This window comes from Lampris incognitus, chromosome 2, assembly GCF_029633865.1.
Source record: "Lampris incognitus isolate fLamInc1 chromosome 2, fLamInc1.hap2, whole genome shotgun sequence".
NCBI classification, from domain to species: Eukaryota; Metazoa; Chordata; class Actinopteri; order Lampriformes; family Lampridae; genus Lampris; species Lampris incognitus.
In genome coordinates this window covers 122230746-122254375 of record NC_079212.1, presented here as the reverse complement: position 1 = coordinate 122254375, position 23630 = coordinate 122230746, and the positions used below count along the sequence as shown (strand labels likewise).

Sequence of the window (23630 nt, the reverse complement as noted above, 5' to 3'; positions counted from 1 at the left end):
TCTATACATTGAACAATTTAAATCATAAATTGAAATGTTTAAATCTTCAAGTAAATTTAAGTACACCTGAGGTTAAGGCACTGAGAAAATTTAACAATATTTGTTTAAAAGATTGCAATTTCATTAAAAAAAAGACCCATAGCATTTTTGTTAACTGTCAGTTACGTCTTGCTGTGAACACATGGTAATGTTTTGTAGAAAAGAATTAATACAAGGCAGAAGCTGCCAGTTATCAGTGGCGATGCTGAATTGCATTGCATCCTCCTCCGAGGTGATTTTTAGCAGCACATGAGACTGGGGTGGGAGGAAAAGTAGTACTCTATAGTCCCCCTGATCAGACGGATTTGGTATTAGGTACACTGAAAAGTTCTTCTCCACCAGCACACCGAGGGCCACATCTTCCAGTTGGCTGCAAAACAAGCTAATGGCGCAGTCAGTCGGACCTCTGTCCCCACACTTCCCAGAGTAGATTTCACGCCATAATCCCTCAAACACCTTCAATTTGTCCTCTCCTTTCCAGACCAGGGGAACAGGGAGAGGCATGAATGTCTGCTCAAATGCCACATGGATGTCTGGTAGGACTGTGTGCCAGGAGAGGCCATCCTGCGTGGTGAAAATGGCACTAGCACGGAGAGTAGTAGAGTAGGGCTGCTTGGGTTTCAGAATGAGCCTCACCACAGGTGGTGCCCTTTCTCTAAATAGACATGGAACACTGATGTCGTTCAACTCCTCATAGTGGCAGTCTGTGAGGTCAAAGTGCAGGCGAACACTGAAGAGTTGATCAAATTGTGGGTCCACAGTGTCTGTGTAAATCAGCCGGTAGTGTAAAGTGATTTGTGTTGCAAAACCAGGTTTGTGAAACTGGGCTCTGTAGGTTTCCAGCACATTTTCCTGACTCTGGCAGACCTCTGTCTTGTTTGGGTTTAGATCTGTGTGAAATTCATTTTCCTGGCCAACGTCTGATCCTTGCTGTGGTTGATAATTGTCCAATTTAACAAGCTTGAATATCGCACTCTCAGTTTGATGGATGGTTAGTGTGCTGGTCAGCTCTTCACTTTCAGCCATAATGGAAGACAGAGAACGCTTCTTAGACTGCTGTCCTCCCTCAGTCCCACCCTGGGCCAACACACCACCCAGCTTCTCCTGGGACAGAGTAGTGAGAAGGGTATAGTAGACGCGGGCATGATCTTGAATGTCTGTGTCTCCGTAGTGACAGGTGAGATGCTGCAGGATATCAGCCAGAGGGCTGAGCAGTATGTCCAGACTGGGGTGGACCAGCAGCTGCCGACACACAGCCAACACCACATTTCCCAGGCGCCAGTCACCGCCCATGCACAGCGAGGAGGAAGAGGAAGTGATGATGCAAGACAGAAAGCCAAGAGTGCTCTTCTGAGAGATCTCCCCTTCGTCTGCTACCCGAGCCAGGATCTTAAGGTGCCAGTGGAAGTCTTGTGAGGTAAGCTGGCCCAGAGGGGCCTCTGTTATCACCCTTTGCAGGGCCCTGAGAAGCCCCACAGCCCAGCCTGACTCCCTGAGCCCCTCTTGGGCTCTATCGCCCAGGTTGATAAGGTGCGGGGCCAGCCAGGTGTGTTGGAGGTAGAGCTCACACAGCCTCTGGGTTAGATTCTCAGAGTAGCGTTCCATATGGCAGAAGTGGAAAAGGAAGAGAAAGGAGGCTCTGAAGAAGGTCACCACCATCTCTCGGCTGCCCCCATTTTTCACCATGCCAAGAAGGGAGATGAGGTGCTCATAGAGGTAGGCCAGTCCTTGGCCTCCCTCTCCTTCTGTTTCTTCTCCCTCCTCCAAGTAGACGAGGGATAGCAGATTGAATCGGGCCAGCATGCTGGCACTGTCATTGAACACAGTGGGCGCTAGGCCTGCCACCAGCCGAGGAGTTAACAGCACAGGTGGGCTTTCATCGCCATCCCCACTACTGATTGGCCTGTTTTCAGGAAAGTGTAAAATGCAGTCCATATAGAAGAGCTTCTCAGGGGTATTCAGAAGGGGGTGCTGAGACAGCCCAACCAGCCGTTTTAGGATGAACGCCTCATCTTCTGCACTGAACAGGCTGTCTGTGAATGCAGCCTTCATCAGCAGAGTAGTGTGGAGGAGGCACAACTGAAATGACAAAGGTTTGACATTCAGTCCTAAACATACAAGGAATCAAATTTGTAAAGGTTGAAGGCAAACAACCAATTTTAACATTGTCTCAATACCTATATTACAGGGATAATGCTCCATTAGCAGTCATAATACTGAGCAGTTCTGTGTGTCTCTGAAATGCTTCTGAAACTGTGGAATAGTGTCTGCCACCGACATCACTGCTGGTCTGTGAATATTAAAACTTATTTCCTGGTTTGTTGATAGGCTTTTGTTGATGGTATAAGAAAATGCAAATATCAGCATTACATAATCCTGTATAAGAAAATGCAAATTAAATCGGCAAACCAGGAAGTAAATTTTCACATCCACAGATTATCTGTCCGTGATGTCACCAGAGAATTTCAGTCTGCCCGTGATGTCACCAGAATTTCACAGACAAGAGACTGCTCAGCATAATGTTGAAAATTGTAATTGTTTCCCTCTAAGTTAAAATGTAGCATTCAACACATAGCCTCCTAGGACAAATAATTTCTGTCTTAGCCTATCCTTTGAAATTACCTCGCTTGTTCCAAGTAGCCGAAGCAGTTGAGCTCTGAAAATTGTTGGAGACACACCAGGTACCATTGCAACTACCTCTATCAGCCCATGTAGTAATGCAGCTTGAGACAGAGGTGTGAGCAAGTAGGACTCTTCCAAAAGGGAGGAGAGGATTGAACGCAGTTCCTTGCAATCTGTTCCTGCCTGCAGGGTGACCACAGTGCCCATGGGGCCAGAGATGAGGAGAGATGGCAGTGGGGAGGTTTTGCTTTGCATTATACCAGAGTCTATGTCTGTTTCCCATGCCACCACCGCATTGCCCCCCAGAAGGGCTTTGAGCTCCTCGGCACAAGCCCCTGCTTTCTGGGCAAGCAAATACACGGTATTTCTTAGTCCCGAGGCATGGAGTACAGTGTATGCTTGGTGAAGCCTGGACGTTTCCCGCTGCCTAAGCCCATTCAGAAGTTCCAGGTGCTGCGACAGAACGCCTGGGCAGCAAGCCTCCAGCTCACGCAGGCAGTCACAGGCTGTGGCCCGCAAAGAGCGCAATGCAGTGTCAACCTGAAGGTCATTCGTGTCCTCAGCAATCTGAAGGAGGAGGCCAAGGAAGTCTTGACACACACTGGAGCGAGCGCTCACGCAGGAGGAGCAGAGAAGCACAGAAGTAAGAGCCAGCAGGAGGTGGCACCTGAACTTTAAGGATTTGGGAGGGCACTGGGCAAACACAGACAAAAGCTCCAAGGCTGTCTCTTCACCTACCAGGATTGAGGGGCACAGCAACGATGGGTACTCACATAGCGGGGATAGCAGCTGGACCTGGGATGGGAGATGGACAAATTGATTACTAAACTGAAAAAATAAACACATTTGTGGAGTGCACATTCTTTGCGTATCAAAGGTGTTACTTCTTTACCTTAACGCTGTTGCTAACTCTGTCGTCTCGGAGCTCACGAAGCAACTCCGCAAGAAAAGCCTCGGCCGCGGCGACGGAGAGGAACTCAGCTGGGCTGCGGGAGAAAGCGGTGATCCTATCGGCCCAATTCACAGCCATGATGAAATACACCAACCTCAGACGACATGCAAGTTATCGAACCCACGCATTCAGCTCTGTGTCGTCACTCGAATCAAAAATACAGGCGTTTAATATGTAATATATTGTAATAAAAAACCATCACACAAACTAAGCCAGAATGCTTCAAACCACCACTTAACTTCCTGATTCTGAAGACGTCACATGTGCCTTCTTCTTTTTTTATTCAATACTTAGCAGACAAGCTCATTTAGAGATGAACTGCTGCCCCACTGAGGTAAAGGGGCACGATTTCCCATATTAGAGCTGGACCTTTAAGCTACTTTATATATGTATTAAAAATGTGTCAAATAGTTCCATAACCTAAAAGTAAATTTCCAATGCACCACTACTGTGCAGGCTACTTGTTTCCTCAAGATGCCGTGTTTGATTGACTGATCGGCGATTGTCTTCACACCATTGTTCGTAACTGTGGCTCTGTTTTAACATTTGGGGGGGGCAGCATTTTGAGACATTTTTACTACCCTTCATTTAAGTCTTGAAATCTGCTAAATTGTGCGTTACTGAAGACGTGTTTGCGCTAAAACGCGGGCGTGGTGTTGCAGTACATCATCCCAGCAAGTAAAGGCACTAGTCACAATTTTTAAACTGTCACTCGTAGAAGAAGAAGAAAAAACTAGCCAATCACAATCTTTTAACGAGTCACAACAAGGAAAAGAACGAGCGCCAATTTCAAGTCGTTAAACACTTAATACTTTGCGCGATCCGCCGATATCGTGTAGTTTACTTGAGCGCTTTCTTTATTTGTCATCTTAACCTCTTTCGAGCAACGGAAATGTCAGACAATACCTTCCCGATCTTTAAAGTGGATGAAATTGTAAACTTTTATCGCAATGAAGTCCTCACAGGTCAGGAGGCTAAGCATTTCACCAGGAATGATCTCACGCCGACTCCAAAGGTAACATGTAGCCCGAGGCAAAAGGCACCTGACTCTTAGATGGAAAGATTCACTAAAGAAAAGTTAAACTATCAGTGCCATTAATGTCTTAGTTAACCATTTGGGTTGGGTTCCTGGGTTGAAGTCTACGGCAGAATTGTCGAAATCGATCTATTCCGTAGTCGCACACACATACTATACAGTTTGGTTTTCACTAACGTATGAAAACACCATTTCCATTCAGCACAGCCCACGTTTTTCCTAGATTTCACTTGGATAGACAAATGATTAAAAATGTGGTTTTAAGAAAGGAAACTTTTTAAATGCTTATTATAAATACTGCTTCATGAGCGTCGGTTTTTGTCATCAGACTACGTAAATTTGGAAATACAAAAGTATTTGTGGAAAAAGGTGAAAAATTGATATGAATGATAGCAAAATGAATGCTCACCTGCTCATTTCTTGTCAAAAAAATTCTCTAAGAATTTCAGTTTTATTGCCAAAGTTCAATAATAGATGTACTTTGCTTTGAATAAATAATTATTAATGACACTTATTGATACACTACATGGCCAAAAGCATGTGAACTCCCCTTCTAATTAGTGGGTTTGGCTGTTTCAGCAACACCCATTGCTAACAGGTGCATAAAATCAAATGTGCAGTGCAGCCATGCAGTCTCTGTAGACAAACATTGGCAGTAGAATGGGTCATCCTGAAGAGCTCAGTGACTTTCAACGGGGCACTGTCATAGGATGCCACCTTTCCAACAAGTCAGTTGGTCAAACTTTTACTCTGCTAGATCTGTCCTGGTCAACTGTAAGTGTTCTTGTAAAGTGGAAATGTCTCAAAGTGGTAGGCCACGCAGGCTCACAGAATGGGACTGCCAAGTGATGAAGTGCAAAAATCGTCTGTCCATGGCTACAACACTCACTACTACTACTACTACTACTTTCTGCTGCTCCCGTAAGGGGTCGGCACAGTGGATCATCCGTTTCCATTTCTTCCTATCTTTTACATCTTTCTCTGTCACACCAGCCACCTGCATGTCTTCCCTCACCACATCCATAAACATAAAATACATTTATCCATTAAAAAAAAAACATAAAACCTTCTCTTTGACCTTCCTCTTTTCCTCTCCCCGGGCAGCTCCATATTCAGCATCCTTCTGCCAATATACCCAGCATCTCTCCTCCACACATGTCCAAGCCATCTCAATCTTGCCTCTCTTGCTTTGTCTCCAAACCACCCAACTTGAGCGGTCCCTCTAATATAATCATTCCTAATCCTGTCCTTCTTTGTCACTCCCAATGAAAATCTTAGCATCTTCAACTCTGCCACCTCTAGCTCCGCCTCCTGTCTTTTCATCAGTGCCACTGTCTCCAAACCATATAACATAGTAGCTGGTCTCATAACCATCTTGTAAACCTTTGTTTAACTCTTCCTGGTACCCTTCTCTCGCAAATCAGTCCTGACACTCTTCTCCACCCACTCCACCCTGCCTGCACTCTCTTCTGCAACACGCACTACTGAGTTCCAACCTGCCTCTGGACACAACGTCAGCACAAGAGCTGTTTGTTGGGAGCTTCATGAAATGGGTTTCCATGGCCAAGCAGTCGCACACAAGCCAAAGATCACCATGCACAACAAGCTTCGGCTGGAGTGGTATGAAGCACCGCCATTAGACTGGAACAGTGGAAACTCTGAAGTGATGAATCACGCTCCACTATCTGGCAGTATGATTGACCAATCTGGGTTTGGCAGATGCCAGTAGACCGCTACCTGCCTGAATGCATAGTGCCAACTGTAAAGTTTGGTGGAAGAGGAATAATGGTCTGGGGCAGTTTGTCATGGTTTGACTTGGCCCCTTAGTTCCAGTGAAGGGAAATTTTAATGCTACAATGACGTTCTAGGGAACTGTGTGCTTCCTAGAGCCTGACTGATAAAGGATTTTTAAGACTGATACTGATTAAAGTAGGCAGTAAACTACAGTGACCTACAGTGAATGCTGTTGTGAATGCATCTAATACTAAATGACTGTCTGCGGTGAGGACTTGTGACTTTGGAATTCCACACTACACATTTGCTAGATTTATTTATTTATTTTTTTTGCTACCAAGCCATGTTAGATACTTGTTCAACTCACATTTATTTACGTGTCCCCTGTGGTTTAATAATTTCCAATTCACTGACTGTAACGACAGACATTAGATTTGCATATATTTACCATTGGTTAATTTAGGCAGAGTAAGTTAACCACTCATTAACGTTAGCGGTCTTGCACTGATAAACATGGCATTAGCTCACTTTGTGGGTAACCTAATTTAGCAATGGACAGTGTTATAAGCTGCTATAAACGATATTGCAAGAGAATTTTTAGAAGTGACGAGGGAGAAATCATAGGGCCATTGTTTACTTGCTAGAACTGCCACACTGTTTCATAGATAAACCTACAATCAAGTTTCTTAACAGCTTAGATTACACCACTTAACTACTGTAACGGTAAACGTAATTTTGATGTTTGGCCGATGGTACTGGCTTTCACGTTACTGCAGCAAAACCAGGTATGGCTGAGATGAATGTTGTCTGGCTTATTTAGACTAGGAGGAAAAGTGATGGGGGATACTTGTTATCATTATGTATTTCACGTGACAGTTATCAATTTTGCCATGAACACGGATGACCTCCATCATGGCCTACTCTCCTCTGCGGTGAAGTTAGTCTTAAGTTGGATATCAATAGAAATTCACTCCGGATCCCAAGGCTTCTTCTTACTCAGTTTCACCCAGTGTTGGCAGTAAGCGCACGATCAGCTCACCTCAGAGCGCTCGCTCTTAACCGCAGGGGAAGCCGCTGGATCCGATGTGAATCTGTCGAATATCCAACTTAAAAACTAACTTCACCGCTGTCTACTCTGCTCGACTGTGCTTCGGTCGGCTGATTGTTGTGATTTGTGGCATTCCAAACACATGTTGCTAACAGTGGAATTGCAAACTATGCAATGGCAATCTCCCATCTCTGTTTCTTTTTTAACTGTAATTTATTGTCCATTATAAATGCCGATTCCTCTGCAATTAGCAAATCAGCCGATAAGATCGCACACGCTAGAGCTTACAACTTTGTGGCAACAGTTTGAGGAAGGCCCTTTGCTGTCTCAGCATGACAATGCCCTTGTGCATAAAGTGAGGTCCATAAAGACATGGTTTGTCAAGTTTGGTGTGAAAGAACTTGACTGGCCTGCACAGAGACCTGACCTCAGCCTCATCCAACACCTTTGGAATACCGACTGCAAGCCAGGCCTTCTCCCGAAATTCAGCGCCCAACCTCACTAATGCTCTTGTGGCTGAATGGGAGCAAATCCTCACAGCCATGTTCCAAAATATAGTGGAAAGCCTTCCCAGAAAAGTGGAGGCTGGTGTAGAGGCAAAGGGGGGACCAAATCCATATCAAAGGTAGAACGAGTAGGATTTGTCGGTTGCAGTTCGGATAATAGATGGATGGATGGTTTGTAAACGCAACATTCAAAGTTGGCTCTTCCCCCCCGGCTCAACAACACCAGAAGGACACACCCCCTGACTGTAGTTGCCAGAACACATCCCAGTGTACAGGCTAACTCTGCGCCGCTCTCTTCATTCCAATCCTTGCAGGTGCTCGCCAGCAGGGGAAAGCCAACTCCAGACTCACTCTCATTTTGGAAAGAGCTTTGGCCATTTGGCATTTTGCCTTGCTATATTTGTGTCCTTTCAGTGCTGTGTCCGCCATTGTCGTAGCTTCCGCTTGGATGCGTGTTTATCCTCCCAATCTGACACCTGGTCGCTAAATCCAAAGATTAAAACCCAGAAACATCCCATACACAGCAAAATAAGAAAATAGAAGCAGAGAACAGAGTCTCTGCAAATACAGACACTGCCACACACATCTAGTGAGTCGTAAGTGGTGATTGAGAGGGATTGTTTTTGTATGAGTTTATACATTGATTTTTAGGAAAATCCTACTAGTTCTACCTTTTAATGCCCATGGTTTTGGAATGAGATGTTCAATAAGCACATATGGGTGTGATGTTTGCATGTCAATATACTTTTGGCTGTGAAATGTATAATGCAATTGGGGAAAAGAAAACTTTTTTTCCTAAGAGATGGAGGCCTTCAGCTGAAAAAAAAAAGATTAAAGGATTTTTTTTTCCCTGATTCTTTTCATAGACTTCAGTAGAGTGTGGGCCCAATGGAATTTAGAATGTACATGTAAGGCTTGTCAGGATATTACAGATATACCTTTGTATTGGAGTTAGTGCAGTAAAACTGACTACTCTGTCACAGCAATCCATCACTTAACTAAATAACTTCTTTGTTCTCATTTTCAGCCACTGTCAGTCCAAAGTCTATACATGAAGATATTGCATCTCGTGTATCGTTTCAGACCAGAGTGCCACTTCATGGTAAGTGTTAGCTATGTACTGATTTTACCTGAATCCTCTCATATTTTTTTTTTAATGTTAGAGAGGATGTTGCATCAAACTGCAGTTTGTCTAAATTCATCAATGAAGTGTTTACTTGCACCACTTGATTTAAGGTTATTTTCCTGTATCATTTTGGCCTCCTCATGTTGACATTCATGCAATCCACTTAAAGCAGTGCTTCCATAAAATGTCTTGTTAGGCATTGTTTTGTTTTCCGGTTTTGTTTTGTTTTTTTGCATTAAAGTGTCACTCCCATCACCCAAAACTTCCTTGTAGAACACACAGATAATGCACTATGCAGACTCGTCACAACACAACCGCATTTATTCTCTCTTCTGTTTCCAACAGGTCCCTATGGTAGAGAACATTCAGTGTCCACAATTTCACGAGTCGTCTGCTGCTATCATAAGTGTTTACCTGTGCATGTGAGGACTTTTTCTTTCCATTTAGAAATGATTTAAACCAAACTCTTCATGAAAGTAGTTATTAAAAAAAATAAATGACTTATTATGAATATGGTTAACAGAGGAGGGAGACAAAGCTATAGTATGTAAGTTTGTTTTTTTTTTTGCTCCAAGACATTAACGTGGACACATACTGACAGTCTACTATGAGTGAATTTCATAGCCCAGCATAGCAGCAGTGCAGAGATGGACCATTCAAAAGCAGCTAGAAAAGCGCTATATAAAATACAACTTGATTGATTGATTGATTGAAAGCGAGCCTCGTCCTTCTAACCAATCAGAGAAGCTCAAAGGGAAGGGGCGTACTTCCTGACTGTCACTCAACTTTGACATGCATGCTCAGCCTTAATCCAGTGAAGCCCCTTTTACAGTATCCCAATATTTTTTCCCTAGGATGAATCCGGGAAGTTCCTGCCCTCAGGCGCTAGGATTGGCCAGATCTGCCTGTCAGTCAACTTTCCGGATTAATCCTAGGAAAAAAATATTCGCTTACCGTACACACATTTAAGTTGGCACAGTTGGCTTGGTTGCAAACGTGGCTAATGGCTAACAATTAGCTAGCAAACGTGGTTAGGGTTAGGTTTGTTGCGCTTTCATATCGGCCTTGACTGACAGGCAGATCTGGCAAATCCTAAGTGCCTGAGGGTGGGAACTTTCCGGATTCATCCTAGGAAAAAAATATTTGCTTACAGTATACTAGGCTTGTCTTCCTCGGTCAAATGAAAAAGGTGATGTACTTCGCATATAACCTGTAGGCTATGAGGAAAAAAAACTACTTCACAGAAACGATAGGCCTCATTCATGAAATGATGATGTATATAAATTTGTTCTCACTTTGTGGACTTTTTAGCACTCAAGCTTGTCTCGTAGAAAAGACAGCCTGTGCAATTCCAGAATCTAAACACCAATTCATGAATGAGGCCCAATGTTGGTGTACGTAAAATAATATTTTATCATGCATAGATAATAAACTGCAATACATTTATACTCTCTTCATCGCATTATTTTATATTTTGGACAGCGGTGGTCACGCAAGTTGCCAGTGCTTTGGAAATTTTATCTTTATCATTATAAATACTTCACCATCAGTAAAACTGCTTCACAAGAACAACTTTGGTGTAACTAAAATAATTTCTTACATGCATGTATAATCAACTATGATACATTCCAGGGATGGGCAACATGATCCAGGAAGGGCCAGTGTGGGTGCAGCTCTTTGTTCCAACCAAGCAGTTACACACCTGATTCTATTAGTCAACCAGTCTTTGCTAAGGACCTTGATTTTTAGACTCAGGTGTGTAACTGCTTGGTTGGAACAAAGACCTGCACCCACACTGGCCCTTTCTGGATCATGTTGCCCATCCCTGCATTAAACTCTCCTCACAGTGTTACTATGGATCTTGGGTAAAGGTGGACAGATTAAGTGCCAGTGATTTGGAAATGGCAATTTTTATGACTAGTTCACCTGTAAGTACAAAAATGACTCACAACAAGAATGTTGGTGTCACTAAGAAATTGGCTGAAAAAATGCATGGACAATATGAATTTTGCCAATTATGACGGGCAAACTCACAAACATGCATGAACCTGGTATGGAGGGAGGGAAGGATTCAGGAAGCAGAGAGGTTTCTTTTTTCTTTTTCCTTTTGGTTGTGTGCTTTCAAAATCCAACCACTCTTTGCTCATTTCGCCAAAGTTACACATTATAGTTTTGAGCATAGTTACGGCAATTCATGGGTTTTGTTTAAAAACCTGGATGTCTTCCATTGACAGTGTTTCCCACAGGTCTAAAATGTACTTGTGGTGGTAGTCTACACTTGGGGACTTTGACCCATTTACAGAAAAACTGGTGTACAAGTACTATTTTTTTTTAAATGTCACAGCTGGAATTCAAATATACCTGGGTGGTCTTCCCAGGTAAAGCCTATGTGTTTGAAATACTTAAAGCCCATTTAACCGTCTTTTTTTTTTAACTGCCAAACTTTATGTTGATTTTTACAGTCCATTTTGTGCTGAAAGTAAGGTCATGTTTCTAGAAATCATCAACTAAAAAGCTGATGAAGTCTCAGGGAAGCAAAAGATTTTTTTAAAAGAAAATTTTCGGTGGTCCCAACGGCAAAGTTGTGTGTGTCCTAATGGTAAGTAAAGGGATAGTCTCTCACACTGCAAGTCAAATTTACAAGTCATAAACTTTACTCACAGCACCAACCAATTGTCTGCTCAGTTGCGAACATGTATGTTGTGTAGCAACTTACAGCTATTACCCATCGATTCCAAAAGTATTGCTTTGGCGCAGTGGTTAGCGCATTCACCTCACAGCAAGAAGGTCCTGGGTTCGAACCCCGGGGTTGTCCTACCTTGGGGGTCATCCCAGGTCGTCCTCTTTGTATTCTCTCCGTGTCTGCGTGGGTTTCCTCCGGGTGCTCCGGTTTCCTCCCACAGTCCAAAGACAATGTAAGTCAGGTGAATCGGCCGTACTAAATTGTCCCTAGGTGTGAATGTGTTGGCCTTGTGATGGACTGGCGGCCTGTCCAGGGTGTCTCCCCGCTTGCCGCCCAATGACTGCTGGGATAGGCTCCAGCATCCCGCAGACCGAATTCGGATAAGCGGCTTGGGTAATTGATGGATGGATGGGATTCACTATATGGCAGGATGGATACTTTCCAACACAGAAGCTTCAGCTTCAGCCTCGAGACTAAAGATTAAGTGCTGACTCCCTCGTTCACCTTGTTAACGTGCTTCTACATGACAATTAAGATGGACTCAGATGCAACAAGTAGCTCTAAATGTTTTCATTGTCACTGACAGTAAATTAATTTATATCTACTGTGAAGAATTAAGTCTTAATGAACATCTCTTGTGCTACTTTTTTCCAGGCAGCAGTTTCTGCCTTTATGCTTTGTATACGACTTCTCTCTCAATGACTTGCTGGCTCCAAGTATGTTTTTTTTTTTTGTTGTCCTTCATTCTAAAAAGTCATGCTACATTTCTATTCCATTATTTTACACTTAGCGTCTGGCAACTGTTCGTTGAATAATTGTTTTGTTGTTCTCTTACAGAATTGAAGAGAACTCTCACAATTTTAAGTGGCATCATGAATTTCATTCACTTCAGGAAGCCGAGGCTGGAAATAACGTTGGAGACTCTGGGCAGATTTGTATGTTCTATAGTCAAATTGGCATTGTTTGCAGTTATTGTTTGGAGGTTTGGTGATGGCGTGAATGGTACAGAAAAAGGTGGCTAGGCTCTCCTTCAACAAATACAATTGCAACACACCCTATAGCTTTATGGGAGCTGTGGCCAGAATACAGGCTGCACTGGGTTGTAAATGTGTCACTACTTCATTTCATATATTACTAAAACAGAATTTTGTCAAAAAGTATCCCTGTGAAAGGTATTTTCATGGTATTCAGCAAGTGGAAATTGTTGCTTCTGGTTATTTCTTCTCTAAACATTTCTGCTTAGAACATTTTCTTGCAAGTTAAAAGGGATAACATTTAAATCATTAAACATTTACACATTGAAGACTTTGTTGCCATTGCCAGATCTTCACTTATCAGTGAGTTTGATGTCCTGACTGCATTTAACAGATGTCTCTTTGATTTTAATGGCTAATGAATACAGCCTTGCTGTGGTCATGGTCGTTTAAGCAGAAATCATGATAGCAACAGTATAGAAAATGAACTCCATAAACTTCACATTCTTCCCCAAGTGTGAACTGTGTGTATTTTATAATTTCTGTTAATGTTTTGTTTTTTTTTGCAGAAGGCAGATACAGACATGTTACAGGGTCTTTCTAAAGGCATAAATACATTAGAACAGAAGATTGAGACCCTGACGTAAGTGTTGGATGAAAGTTATTATTTCCTGGTTTTTAAATTATTGTGAAATTTGTTCTTGTTATACTTTCTGGAGAAAAAACAAAACTTTGTCCCAGTTAGGAAAATGTGCCCTTAGAATACACCATTATATAGTGTTTTCATTTGGTCATTTAGTGAAGCAACAAAAGTAGAAGGGTTGAAAATAATTAAATTGACTTGACTTGATTTGACTTACCATGAACTAAGGCCAGATGAAAAAAGTGCTGACAATATAATATCAATACAATATCAATATCCCTGGCACTAAAATATGACCATGAAAATTAAACGGGCTCGTTTGGACTGCATAACAGATTTCATTATTGCTAGTCTGAAAAAAAATTCAGACATGTACAGTTGGATGATGGTTGCTTTTTTTTCCTGCCCTTTTTGGTTTAGAACCCTCCCTCCAGAGCAGAAGGCAGAGGCCTTGGAGTTGGACGCTGTTCTGTCTGAGCTTCAGACTGCAACCGTGAATGAATACCAGGAAGTGGTAGGTAGCCATTAAACACAATAATTTTTCACATATGAATGATAACTCTATCATGTTCTGTGTTGTCACACCAGTTGAAAATGTATTTAATTTCAGAATGGAATTAATGATGTCAATGCAGAAGTGAAAACCACAATTGCTGAAAGGACTCAGAAACTGGTACGTGATGAGAAGACATAATTTAAATGCTTTTGTTTTTGAAATATGGCAGGTTGATATGTAAACCATTATTTCTATACAGTATAGTGGGAATTGAGTTTGAAATGTATAGTAGCTGAATTAACTTAAGAGTAGGTGAGAAGGGGTTGGAAATAAATAAAAACTAAATAAAAATAAATATACTTCCTCCTACTCCTTTTCCAACATGTAACAAATAATGTGATGCATATGGAGATTTGATGTGTGGATTTGTTGATCACTTCAGATTATTGGCAATGGCTTATCTGTATGTTATATCCTGCTTATTTACATGTTCAAAATAAATCATCATTCATTCATTTCATTTAAAATGGGTCAAAATCACTTCCCTAAAGGTATACAAATTTATTGAAGTTGGCATCAAAGTGCAAATGTCTGTGGCACTACTGATTTGAAGCACGACAGAGCCCACTAAGAAACTCAAGAAGTATAGGAAATGTTGGTATTATTTTGTTCCTCAAAGCATCCCAAAACAGTCCCAAACTGCTGACACAATGTTGGCGGATTTTGGGATAAAAGAAAGTAAACAACTATAATGATGTTGTAAGGGCCACTACAGGTCACCAATCTAGCGAAGTCTTGCAGGAACAAGGTCATTTTAATGACTGGTGCCATTTGAATGTGTGCACCAGGCACAGCTGAAGTTGGATTTGAGCAACTCAAAGGAAGAGTTGAGCAAGCTCAAGTCTCAGATTGTGGAGTCACCAGAGGAGCTGAAGAGCCAAATGGAGAAAATGAGGGAGAACGTAAAGAGCATCAAAAGTTCCATTGTGAGTAGGGGGGAGGAACAGGGTCATTTTAACAGTTGGTTTTGTGAATACTGGGGGAGGTCTTTTGCCTTGAAAGCTAGTGTTTGCAGCGCTGATTTTGTTTGCACCAGAAACACTGTGATGAGCGTATGATGGAGCTGCAGAACACGATACAGTGTGTGAACCACTATGAGGTTGACGTTCATCTGATGAGCAAACTACTGCAGGATCTGCAGAGTGGCTTGAGCAACACCAAGCAACAACAGGAGGAGGTGAGATACAACCTAAAAATGTTTTTTTTTGGGGGGGGGGAATCAAGTGCATTGGAAATAGAAAAAGTAAGAGGGTGCAGCAAAAAAGGGACGGGGGGGTAATAACACAGACTAGCACATACCACTGTGGATGCCAGTTCTATTGAAGTGCATTGACAGTTTCTTGGGAAACTCATTTTGCACACTTGGTGGCACTATTGATTTGGATTAAGCAAAGATTTGCAAAATTTGCTAATCTTATAAGCTTTCTGAAATCCTTTAATGGAATGAAACATTGTTTGAAAATTAGAAATAAAGTATAAAATCTCACTTTGTGTGGCTTGTCCAAGTCTACATTCAAATGCTGTTAAGTGGGGCTGCAAGGCCGAAGCCAATATGCTGACCCAGACTCAAGGCAGCGTTTCAGTAAAACAAGTCTTTTAATGCAAGACAAGACAGCCAGTAGAGTGAGGAGCAGATAAGGAATTCTGGGTTCAGGGCAAGAGCGCACACGGGAGGGGAACCTCGACCGAACTGGGAAGCAGGAAGACAGGCAGGGCTCCACAGAGACAGACCAACGACCAGAGGCAGCGGCTGGATATATTAGACGGGATAAGCAGGCACTACAATCTGGCAAGGTGGCTGTGGCAAGGCTGGGTATGTAAGGAGTAGAGTTAATTGGAGTAGATGAGGTGCACACATACACATAGCAACAGGAGAGAGAAGCTAGTGCAGGTGGAGTGGCCAAGATTAGGGAGACTGGGACAAAGAGGGTGAGTCCTGGGAGGGCGTGGGGGCTTGCTGTGATAAATACATCTCTCAACATGGACGTTACTGTTCCATGCCTCTTGACTCTGTGCTGAAAAAAAGAAAACAGCCGTTGCTGAGCCTATCTGTTCATCACCATGGAGAGTATACTGACAAGATATTTCCTTTGAAAAATGTGAAATAATGAAAAGCCTCTCTAAAGGGAAAAACATGTTTGGTGTTCTCCTGGGAGGTTTCAGAAAAAGGCATAGGGGAAGTGTAGTATCCATAGACTAGGGAGATTGTGTCTACATGACTTGACACAGAACCAGTGTGATAATATGATGATGATTGGCTGATGAGATGTGACCAGACTCGCATCTCTGAGGACACTGAAGTAGATTAGAGAGCATTTGCATGTGTTCATACTTAAACGTGTCTGAGATGTACCTTTTTTTTATTACGTCTGTGTGCTTGAACATGTGTAGGTCCAGGAGCTGACAGCTCTGTATGAGAAGCAGAAGAAGGAGCTAAAGAATCTAGGCACTGAGGAGGTCCAGATTAAGAGAGCTCTGACCATGAAGCTGGACAAGGAGTCCAAACAGCAAATTCGCAGACAGAAGAAGAAAGAGATGATGGCGCATCGTGTAAACGATGTTTTGGGGTATTATCTCCATGATGTAATATGCAATATTGTCCACTGCTCGTTAGAGCAAAAAAACTCCCACACATTGTATGGACCATTTTTCCTCAAAGCTGCCTAGATGGGTCATCCTTTTATGGTGTTCTCTGTATTTAGCTGGCTGTTGTGTAGTGTTTCTCTTGAACTGACCTGCCATAATTGTCTTTCAGGCAGTGTGACCAGATTCATCAGAAGCGTGAGGAGATGGTTGAGCGAATCCAAGAGATCACCAGGGAAACCCAGCAGCTGAAGGCCAAGATCCAGTGCTTGAGGGACACTTGCAGCAAAGAGACAGAAAAGGCACAGGTACAACCATGACTGAGCTTCATATTACATTGCATGTTAAGTACACAGCCCAGATATGTGAATGCATAAATTATTGGTAAAGAATAATTATTCATTTTTCTGTGTTTAGGCTCTGTATGACAATCTGTCAGCCTCCCTGGATGAGCTACACAGGAGGATTGAGAGACATGTTTTGGACATATATGTAGGTAAAGCCAAGACTTCAGCAACTTTTTAGATGTCAGTTTTTTGAATGACTGTAGTTCATTTAGCTTTTATGTCTTTGCAAAACAAGAACAATGGAACCACGACAAGTGATCATTTGTGAAATTTGAAGTGTTACCATTGTACGACACAAACCCTTTCCCTTTTGTAAATGCTGTCACAACTTGATCGATTGATTTTGCCTTGTTCTAGGGCATTGTTTCGATAAGATTTCTGTTGTGAATAAATATATACATTCTCTGTAATTGTATAACTTTTACTATATTTTTCATAAGATTTTCTCCGTCAACCTTTTAATACGTTCAAATTCAGGTGTCTTTATTTTGAACATCCAAAATAAAAATAAAAAAATTACCAAGCATAAATAAAACAAAAAAACAACAATTGATAAAAGTAAAACCAGAAGAATTCAACAAGGCTCAAAATCAGAGGCATCTTGCATTGGGGGAACCGTCAAAGGTCTTACTCATCTTTCGATCAGCACCTGCCGAAGGACTAAAGAATATTGCTGTGAAACAAGTGGAAAAGGTGGAAGGAGGAAGTGTTGTTCTTGTAGTTAATGAGGCTGCTGTTCACCAACCAAAAGAGGCAGCAGAGCGGAAGATCTCATCCCCAGCCAAAGGAGTGACTGAGATGACCACCATCGAAGGTCAACAGACACTCAATCAGTCAATGTTCATCTTACAATCTGGTGGGTGTAGATGTAGAAATAATTTATCCATTAAGCACACATTTTAATGTGATATCGTTTTATTTACCCCTGCCTTACATGGTATGGCTTTGCTTGACCTGCACTTTTTCTACAATTGCAAGTTTCCTGCTATAAAGAAATGTGTTTACAGAGCAGATTTCAGCAGCTGGACTGAAAACAGCCTCTCTTTTCAACTAAATATTGTCTAGCTGGGGTCTCCAACCTTTTTTGGGACTGAGGGCTATCCGAAGGGTGAGAAATTGTATGGAGGGCTACTCATTCGAAATTTTCTTGAATAAAATGTCTTAATTTACCTTTGAATTTATTAGTAAGATTATCTGTGTTTTTATTAACAGTAATCGGTGAATAGACAGACATTTAAACATGAGAATTTAATTAATAATCTCAACAATCTTACTCAACATATCAATATCAGCATTACCAATTTTTTGCTGATTAATGTCAAAGTTGACATTAAATCTAAGCTCAATAAAAGATTCCAATATGCTTTTCTGCATTTAAAATAATTTTGGTTTTCTGATAATCTCATATAGGGACAACAATACATTTGCCCTTTTCAGTATTACACACAAGTTAAAGCTGTTCAAATTCCAACATCCTTGGACAATTACACATCATTTGCAGTCACAACACAACAACAAATATAAAGAATCCGCTTTAAATTCCGCTAAAAAAAAATTAAAATATTTTTTATGCATGCTGTTTTATGCAAATTGTTCCAATATTAGTGGGAAGCCTGACATTGCATTGAGTCCACCAGTGCACTGTAGTCAGGGGTATAACTTGACAGCGACTCTGAATCTTCAAGGTGTATATATCAGTTAAGCAAGTTCTGCGTTTGTTCTTAATGAAATTCATATCAGAGAAGGCTGACTCAAAGATAGGTGGAACCAAAAAGTCGGGCAACTTTTAAGGCTGCTGCGTGCACACCTTTGTATTTTTCTTAGTCCACAAGGCACCAAAAGTGTGGGGACCCCTGGTGGGCTTTGAGATGAATGTCGTTTTGCAACGTGAGAATTTCCATTTCTACCTCACCAGCATTCAAGTTAAACGCTTCACCTAGTTGCTCAGAAATAAATGCAAGTCATATCAACCTGGATGAAGGATTTGAAATAATTTGCAATAGTGTTTCCACGCAGCTGAACATCCGAGAGAGCAGGGATGATATCTGCCGTTTTTCTGATCTTTGAACAAGGAGTTTGCTGCTACGGACATTACCCCTTTCACAACCTCGCCATCCGAAAACGGCTTTTTGTTTTTAGCTAGGTAATGTGCAGCCCTAAATGACACTTCGGTTGTAGCTTTTGACTGTTCAAGGGCTTTCTGAAAAATGACTTCTGTTTGCCCAAAGCTGCTTTGAGCTCATGAGCCTTTTGTGTTCTTAATGTGTTGCCTGGTGGGTAGCTGGTGAAAGTCTTGTGGCATGTAGAAAAATGTCTCTCCACATTGTGTCTCTTAGCTAAAGCTACAGCAGCCCCACAAATCACACACACACTTCTTTCATTTACTTTAGTAAAAGAAGAACTCTTCCTCCCATTCCTCCTGAAAGTGGTACGTCTTCTTTTTCTTCTTCCGACATAATTTATCAATCACTATCATTAGACTACAGTAGTATTACTCAATCATCGTATCAATGTTTGGCTAAACGTAGGCAGGGTATCCACTGTTTGAATGCAAAGAGGAGTCGGCGCGGCGGCGGCTAAACTTTGACCCGGCAATGATTTTTAAATTAATACGTTATTAAATTAAATCTCAAATGTTATAGAAAATCTTAAAAGTTGTTCTGTTCTACACTTAAACAAGTATTAAAACATGAAAACGCAAACTTTTTTTTAAAATTTTACGATGTGTGATTTTGTACTCTGCAGTAATCACTGGCTATTTTTAGAACATTCACTGAGGGCGCCTCGTAGGCTCCCCGAGGGCTACCTGGTGCCCGCGGGCACCGTGTTGGGGAGGCCTAGTATTGCATAAATACAGTGCCTGGGAACGTTAACACGCTCTGTGGAAATGTGCACCTTTTTTTGCCTTGCAGTCTGAAATATTTCGCCACCTTTGACGTAGTGATGTACAAACTACGAGAAAGTGGTTGTTAAAAAAAGCTATGTATAATAACTGGGTTTGTAACTGCTTCACATCAGTTGACCACAGCATTGGGTTTTGGTTCCTACCTTACCTCATGTGATGAGAACTACAGTGCCCAGCATGCTGTGTACGTAAGAGGAGGGGCACGCAACGATATGTTTTACCGCGGTTCTGTACTGGGGCATTCTGGGGATTGTCCGGGTCGGGGACTGGAAGCAGATGGCTGAATAAAGCACGTTATTAATCGCGACTCCCTTGCCCGTCGTTTATGCACATGACATGGTGTCAGAAGATCTTCGAATCCACTTACCTCAATAATCGGGGACGGAGTTGGTCCGGTGAGACGAGGAATGGCAAAATTTAATCCCCCCGAGGCATTTGATTTCACACAATCGGCGGCATGGCCGATTTGGCTTCAGAGGTTTTCCCGGTTTCGACTAGCAACCAAGCTAAATGCGGAGGACGGTGAGATCCAAGTCAATTCCTTGATATACGCAATGGGGAAAGATGCAGAAGCTATTTTTAATTCATTTACGTTCGAAGAGGCTTCTCACGCTAACGATTATGAGAGGGTGGTCAGTAAACTCAACGAGCATTTCGTACCACGGAGAAATGTAATCCACGAACGTGCATGTTTTCACCAGCGCTCGCAGAGAGCTGGAGAGACTGTCGAGGCCTTTGTGAGGAGTTTATATGAGTTGGCAGAACACTGCGAGTTCGGGGCATTAAAGGAAGTTCATATTCGTGATAAGAGTTGTGATCGGAGTTGCTGACCGAGACGTGTCACAGAAGTTGCAGATGGAAGATGAGCTCACGCTAGGAAAAGCGGTGCAAATGGCCCGTCAGTTCGAACTGGTTAAACAGCAAAATGCGGAAGGAATTACAGCTGAACTGAATGCAGTTAGCAAAGCACAGGGCGCCAATACCAACCGCGACCGCAGTAACGCTAGCAACGACTACAATAAGGGCGACGGAAACGCACAGCGGCCCAAAACAGCCTGCCCCCGACGTAATCGCGTGCACGGGCAGCAGCAGGAATGCCCTGCACGCAACAGGCGTTGCAGGAAATGCGACAAGCTGGGACATTTTGCTGCCGTATTCAAAACCAGAGACGTGAGGGAGGTCGTTTACCAGGATGATGCGTATGAGGGCGAAGCGAAAAGTGAAAGCCACCCCTACTTCCTCGGTTGCATAGAGGGGTGGATTTTGAGAAAAAGTGGCAAGTGGAGTTACCGATCTGCGGCAAGTTGGTTAATTTTAAAATCGATACGGGTGCGGACATCACTACCATGTCACAGACTGCATATAGGTCACTGCCTGAACGGCCACAGCTGGTTAAAACATCAATCGACCTGAGAAGCCCAGGGGGAGCACTGCAGTGTGCGGGGTATTTTGTGGCGTGCACGGAGAGACGGGGGAAGATGCACAAAATTGGGATTTTTGTGATAAAAGGGCCAAATGCCAACAATCTATTGAGTCGCAGAGCTGCATGTGAAATGGGCATAGTTTTTAGAACAGATCAGGTTAGCGAAGATGTTTTTGGGCACATTGGATTGCTTAATTGTGAACCTGTCATGATTGAGCTTATGCCCAATATACAGCCTTATGCCCTCAGCACGCCACGCAGGGTCCCTTTCCCTCTCATGCCAAAGGTGGACGACGAGCTGCAACGCATGCAGTCCTTGGGGATCATCACAGACGTGACCGAGCCCACAGAGTGGTGCGCACCCATGGTGCCCGTAGTCAAAAAGAACGGCAAAATACGGATCTGTGTGGACCTAAAGCGGTTTAACCAGGCTGTTAAGTGCGAGCGGTTTATGCTTCCCACGCTGGAGGACATTATGCCCAAGTTAGCAGGGGCAGGGGTTTTTACAACGCTAGACGCATCGTCTGGCTTCTGGCAAATTCCGCTGGATCCCAGATGTGTAAAACTAACCACTTTCATTACTCCCAGAGGCCGGTTCTGTTTCCAGCGGCTCCCGTTCGGCATCACATTGGCACCGGAGATCTTCCAGAGGAAAATGTGCATTCTGCTGAGAGACCACAAGGGCACGGTCGTCGTCATGGATGAGATACTCGTGTGCGGCAAGGACCAGGACGAGCACGATAGAAACTTGGAGGCGGTACTGCAGACGATCAAAACATCGGGGCTGAAGCTCAACCAGGAGAAATGCCGCCTCAGCAGGAGTGAGTTGCAATATTTCGGGCACATCATCAGCAAAGATGGCATCAAACCTGATCCAGGCAAGGTGAAGGCCATCTCAGACATGCAGAGCCCCGAGAATGTCCCTCAGGTGAGACAGTGGCTGGGTATGGTAAATTATCAGGGGAGGTTTCTACCCGAACTGTCATCAGTGCTACACCCGGTGAGTGAGCTGCTGAAGAAAGACGCAGAGTGGCAGTGGGGGGAGCCCCAACAGCAAGCCTTCACCAAGGTAAAAGCAATGTTGTCTTCCACTCCTGCCCTGGCATACTATGATGTAGCAAGGCCCACCATTGTGAGCGCGGACGCTAGTAGTTACAGGCTGGGGGCAGCAATGTTGCAGGTTCAGGGGGACAAAGTTCAGCCTGTTGCCTTCTGCTCCAGAACTCTCACAGATGCAGAGAAGAGATACTCTCAGTTAGAGAGGGAATGCCTTGCAGGGGTGTGGGCCTGTGAGCGGTTTTCCCGTTATCTGTTAGGCTTAGCTGAGTTTAGCTTACAGACAGACCACAAGCCCCTGGCCCCCCTCATTAATGCATATGATCTGGACAAATTGCCGCCGAGATGCCAGCGGCTTCTAATTCGTCTAATGCGTTTTAACCCCGGAGCAGTGTATGTTCCGGGTTCACAGCTGGTGGTGGCCGACGCCCTTTCCAGGAACCCACTCCAAGACGGCCGCGGGGCAGACACAGACGGGGATATGCGTGCGCATGTCGAAGCTGTGATCGAAACCAAACCGGTGTCGAGCACGAAGCTGGACATGTTAAAGCAGGCCACGCGTCCGGACGACACATTGCAGAGGGTGATCGGGTACACCAGAGAGGGATGGCCGAGGCACGTGCCCTTTTATCTGCATGGCTACCACGCTGCGAGGGCATCGCTGTCCGAGGCAGACGGGCTGCTCCTGTACCAAGACAGGATTGTAATTCCCCCCGTGTATCAGGAAGACATCCTACACAGGATTCACGAAGGGCACCAAGGCCTGACAAAGTGTCGTGAAAGAGCCAGGATGCCTGTCTGGTGGCCCAGCATCGAATCGGACATTTACCGGAAAGTTACACAGTGCACATTCTGCCAAATCAATAAGCTCTCGCAGTACAAAGAGCCCCTACGTACAACACCACTGCCGCCCGGCCCATGGCACAAGATTGGGGCAGACCTTTGTGAGCAGGATGGAAAAAACTACCTGGTGGTGGTTGATTATTATCCCAGCTGAAAGGTATGTTCGCACGATGGGGCATCCCTGGGGAACTCATTAGTGTCAATGCCACACAGTTTACGTCAGCCGAATTTAGGCAGTTTTGTAGGAACTATGATTTCCGCCACTCAACCTGCAGCCCCCACTTCCCCCAGGCAAATGGAGCTGCCGAAAGGGCCGTCGGGACGGCCAAAAGAATTTTGCCGCAGCCTGACCCTCACCTAGCGCTGATGTGCTACCGCGCCACACCAATTGCTGCCACAGGTGCGAGCCCCGCGCAGCTCATGACCGGCCGCCAGATCCGGACCAACATGCCTGTGCTGGAGAGGAAACTCCAGCCACAGCTCTTCGACCACAAGGAGGTGGAGAAGAATGACAGAAGGGCAAAAGAGGCTTATAAGGTTTTCTTCGACAGGAG

General features: G+C 43.6%; 2 protein-coding genes across 2 annotated transcripts; one reads left to right on the top strand and one right to left on the bottom strand.

The window, feature by feature from the left end:
* Window positions 1-72: 72 nt before the first annotated feature.
* Window positions 73-3725, bottom strand: ap5b1 (adaptor related protein complex 5 subunit beta 1). The gene is made up of 3 exons (XM_056275204.1): window positions 3554-3725; window positions 2662-3456; window positions 73-2118 (listed from the first exon to the last, which is right to left on the bottom strand). The coding sequence occupies exons 1-3, from the start codon at window positions 3689-3691 to the stop codon at window positions 151-153; spliced, it is 2901 nt and encodes a 966-aa protein (XP_056131179.1). The 5' UTR covers window positions 3692-3725; the 3' UTR covers window positions 73-150.
* A 671-nt stretch (window positions 3726-4396) lies between these two features.
* Window positions 4397-17195, top strand: LOC130108379 (kinetochore protein Nuf2-like). Its single transcript, XM_056275286.1, has 13 exons — window positions 4397-4628; window positions 8965-9039; window positions 9409-9485; window positions 12401-12462; window positions 12584-12681; window positions 13290-13363; window positions 13784-13877; window positions 13974-14036; window positions 14708-14845; window positions 14956-15096; window positions 16311-16486; window positions 16675-16810; window positions 16920-17195. Exons 1-13 carry the CDS (start codon window positions 4506-4508, stop codon window positions 17025-17027), a joined length of 1365 nt encoding a protein of 454 aa, XP_056131261.1. The 5' UTR covers window positions 4397-4505; the 3' UTR covers window positions 17028-17195.
* Window positions 17196-23630: the final 6435 nt, after the last annotated feature.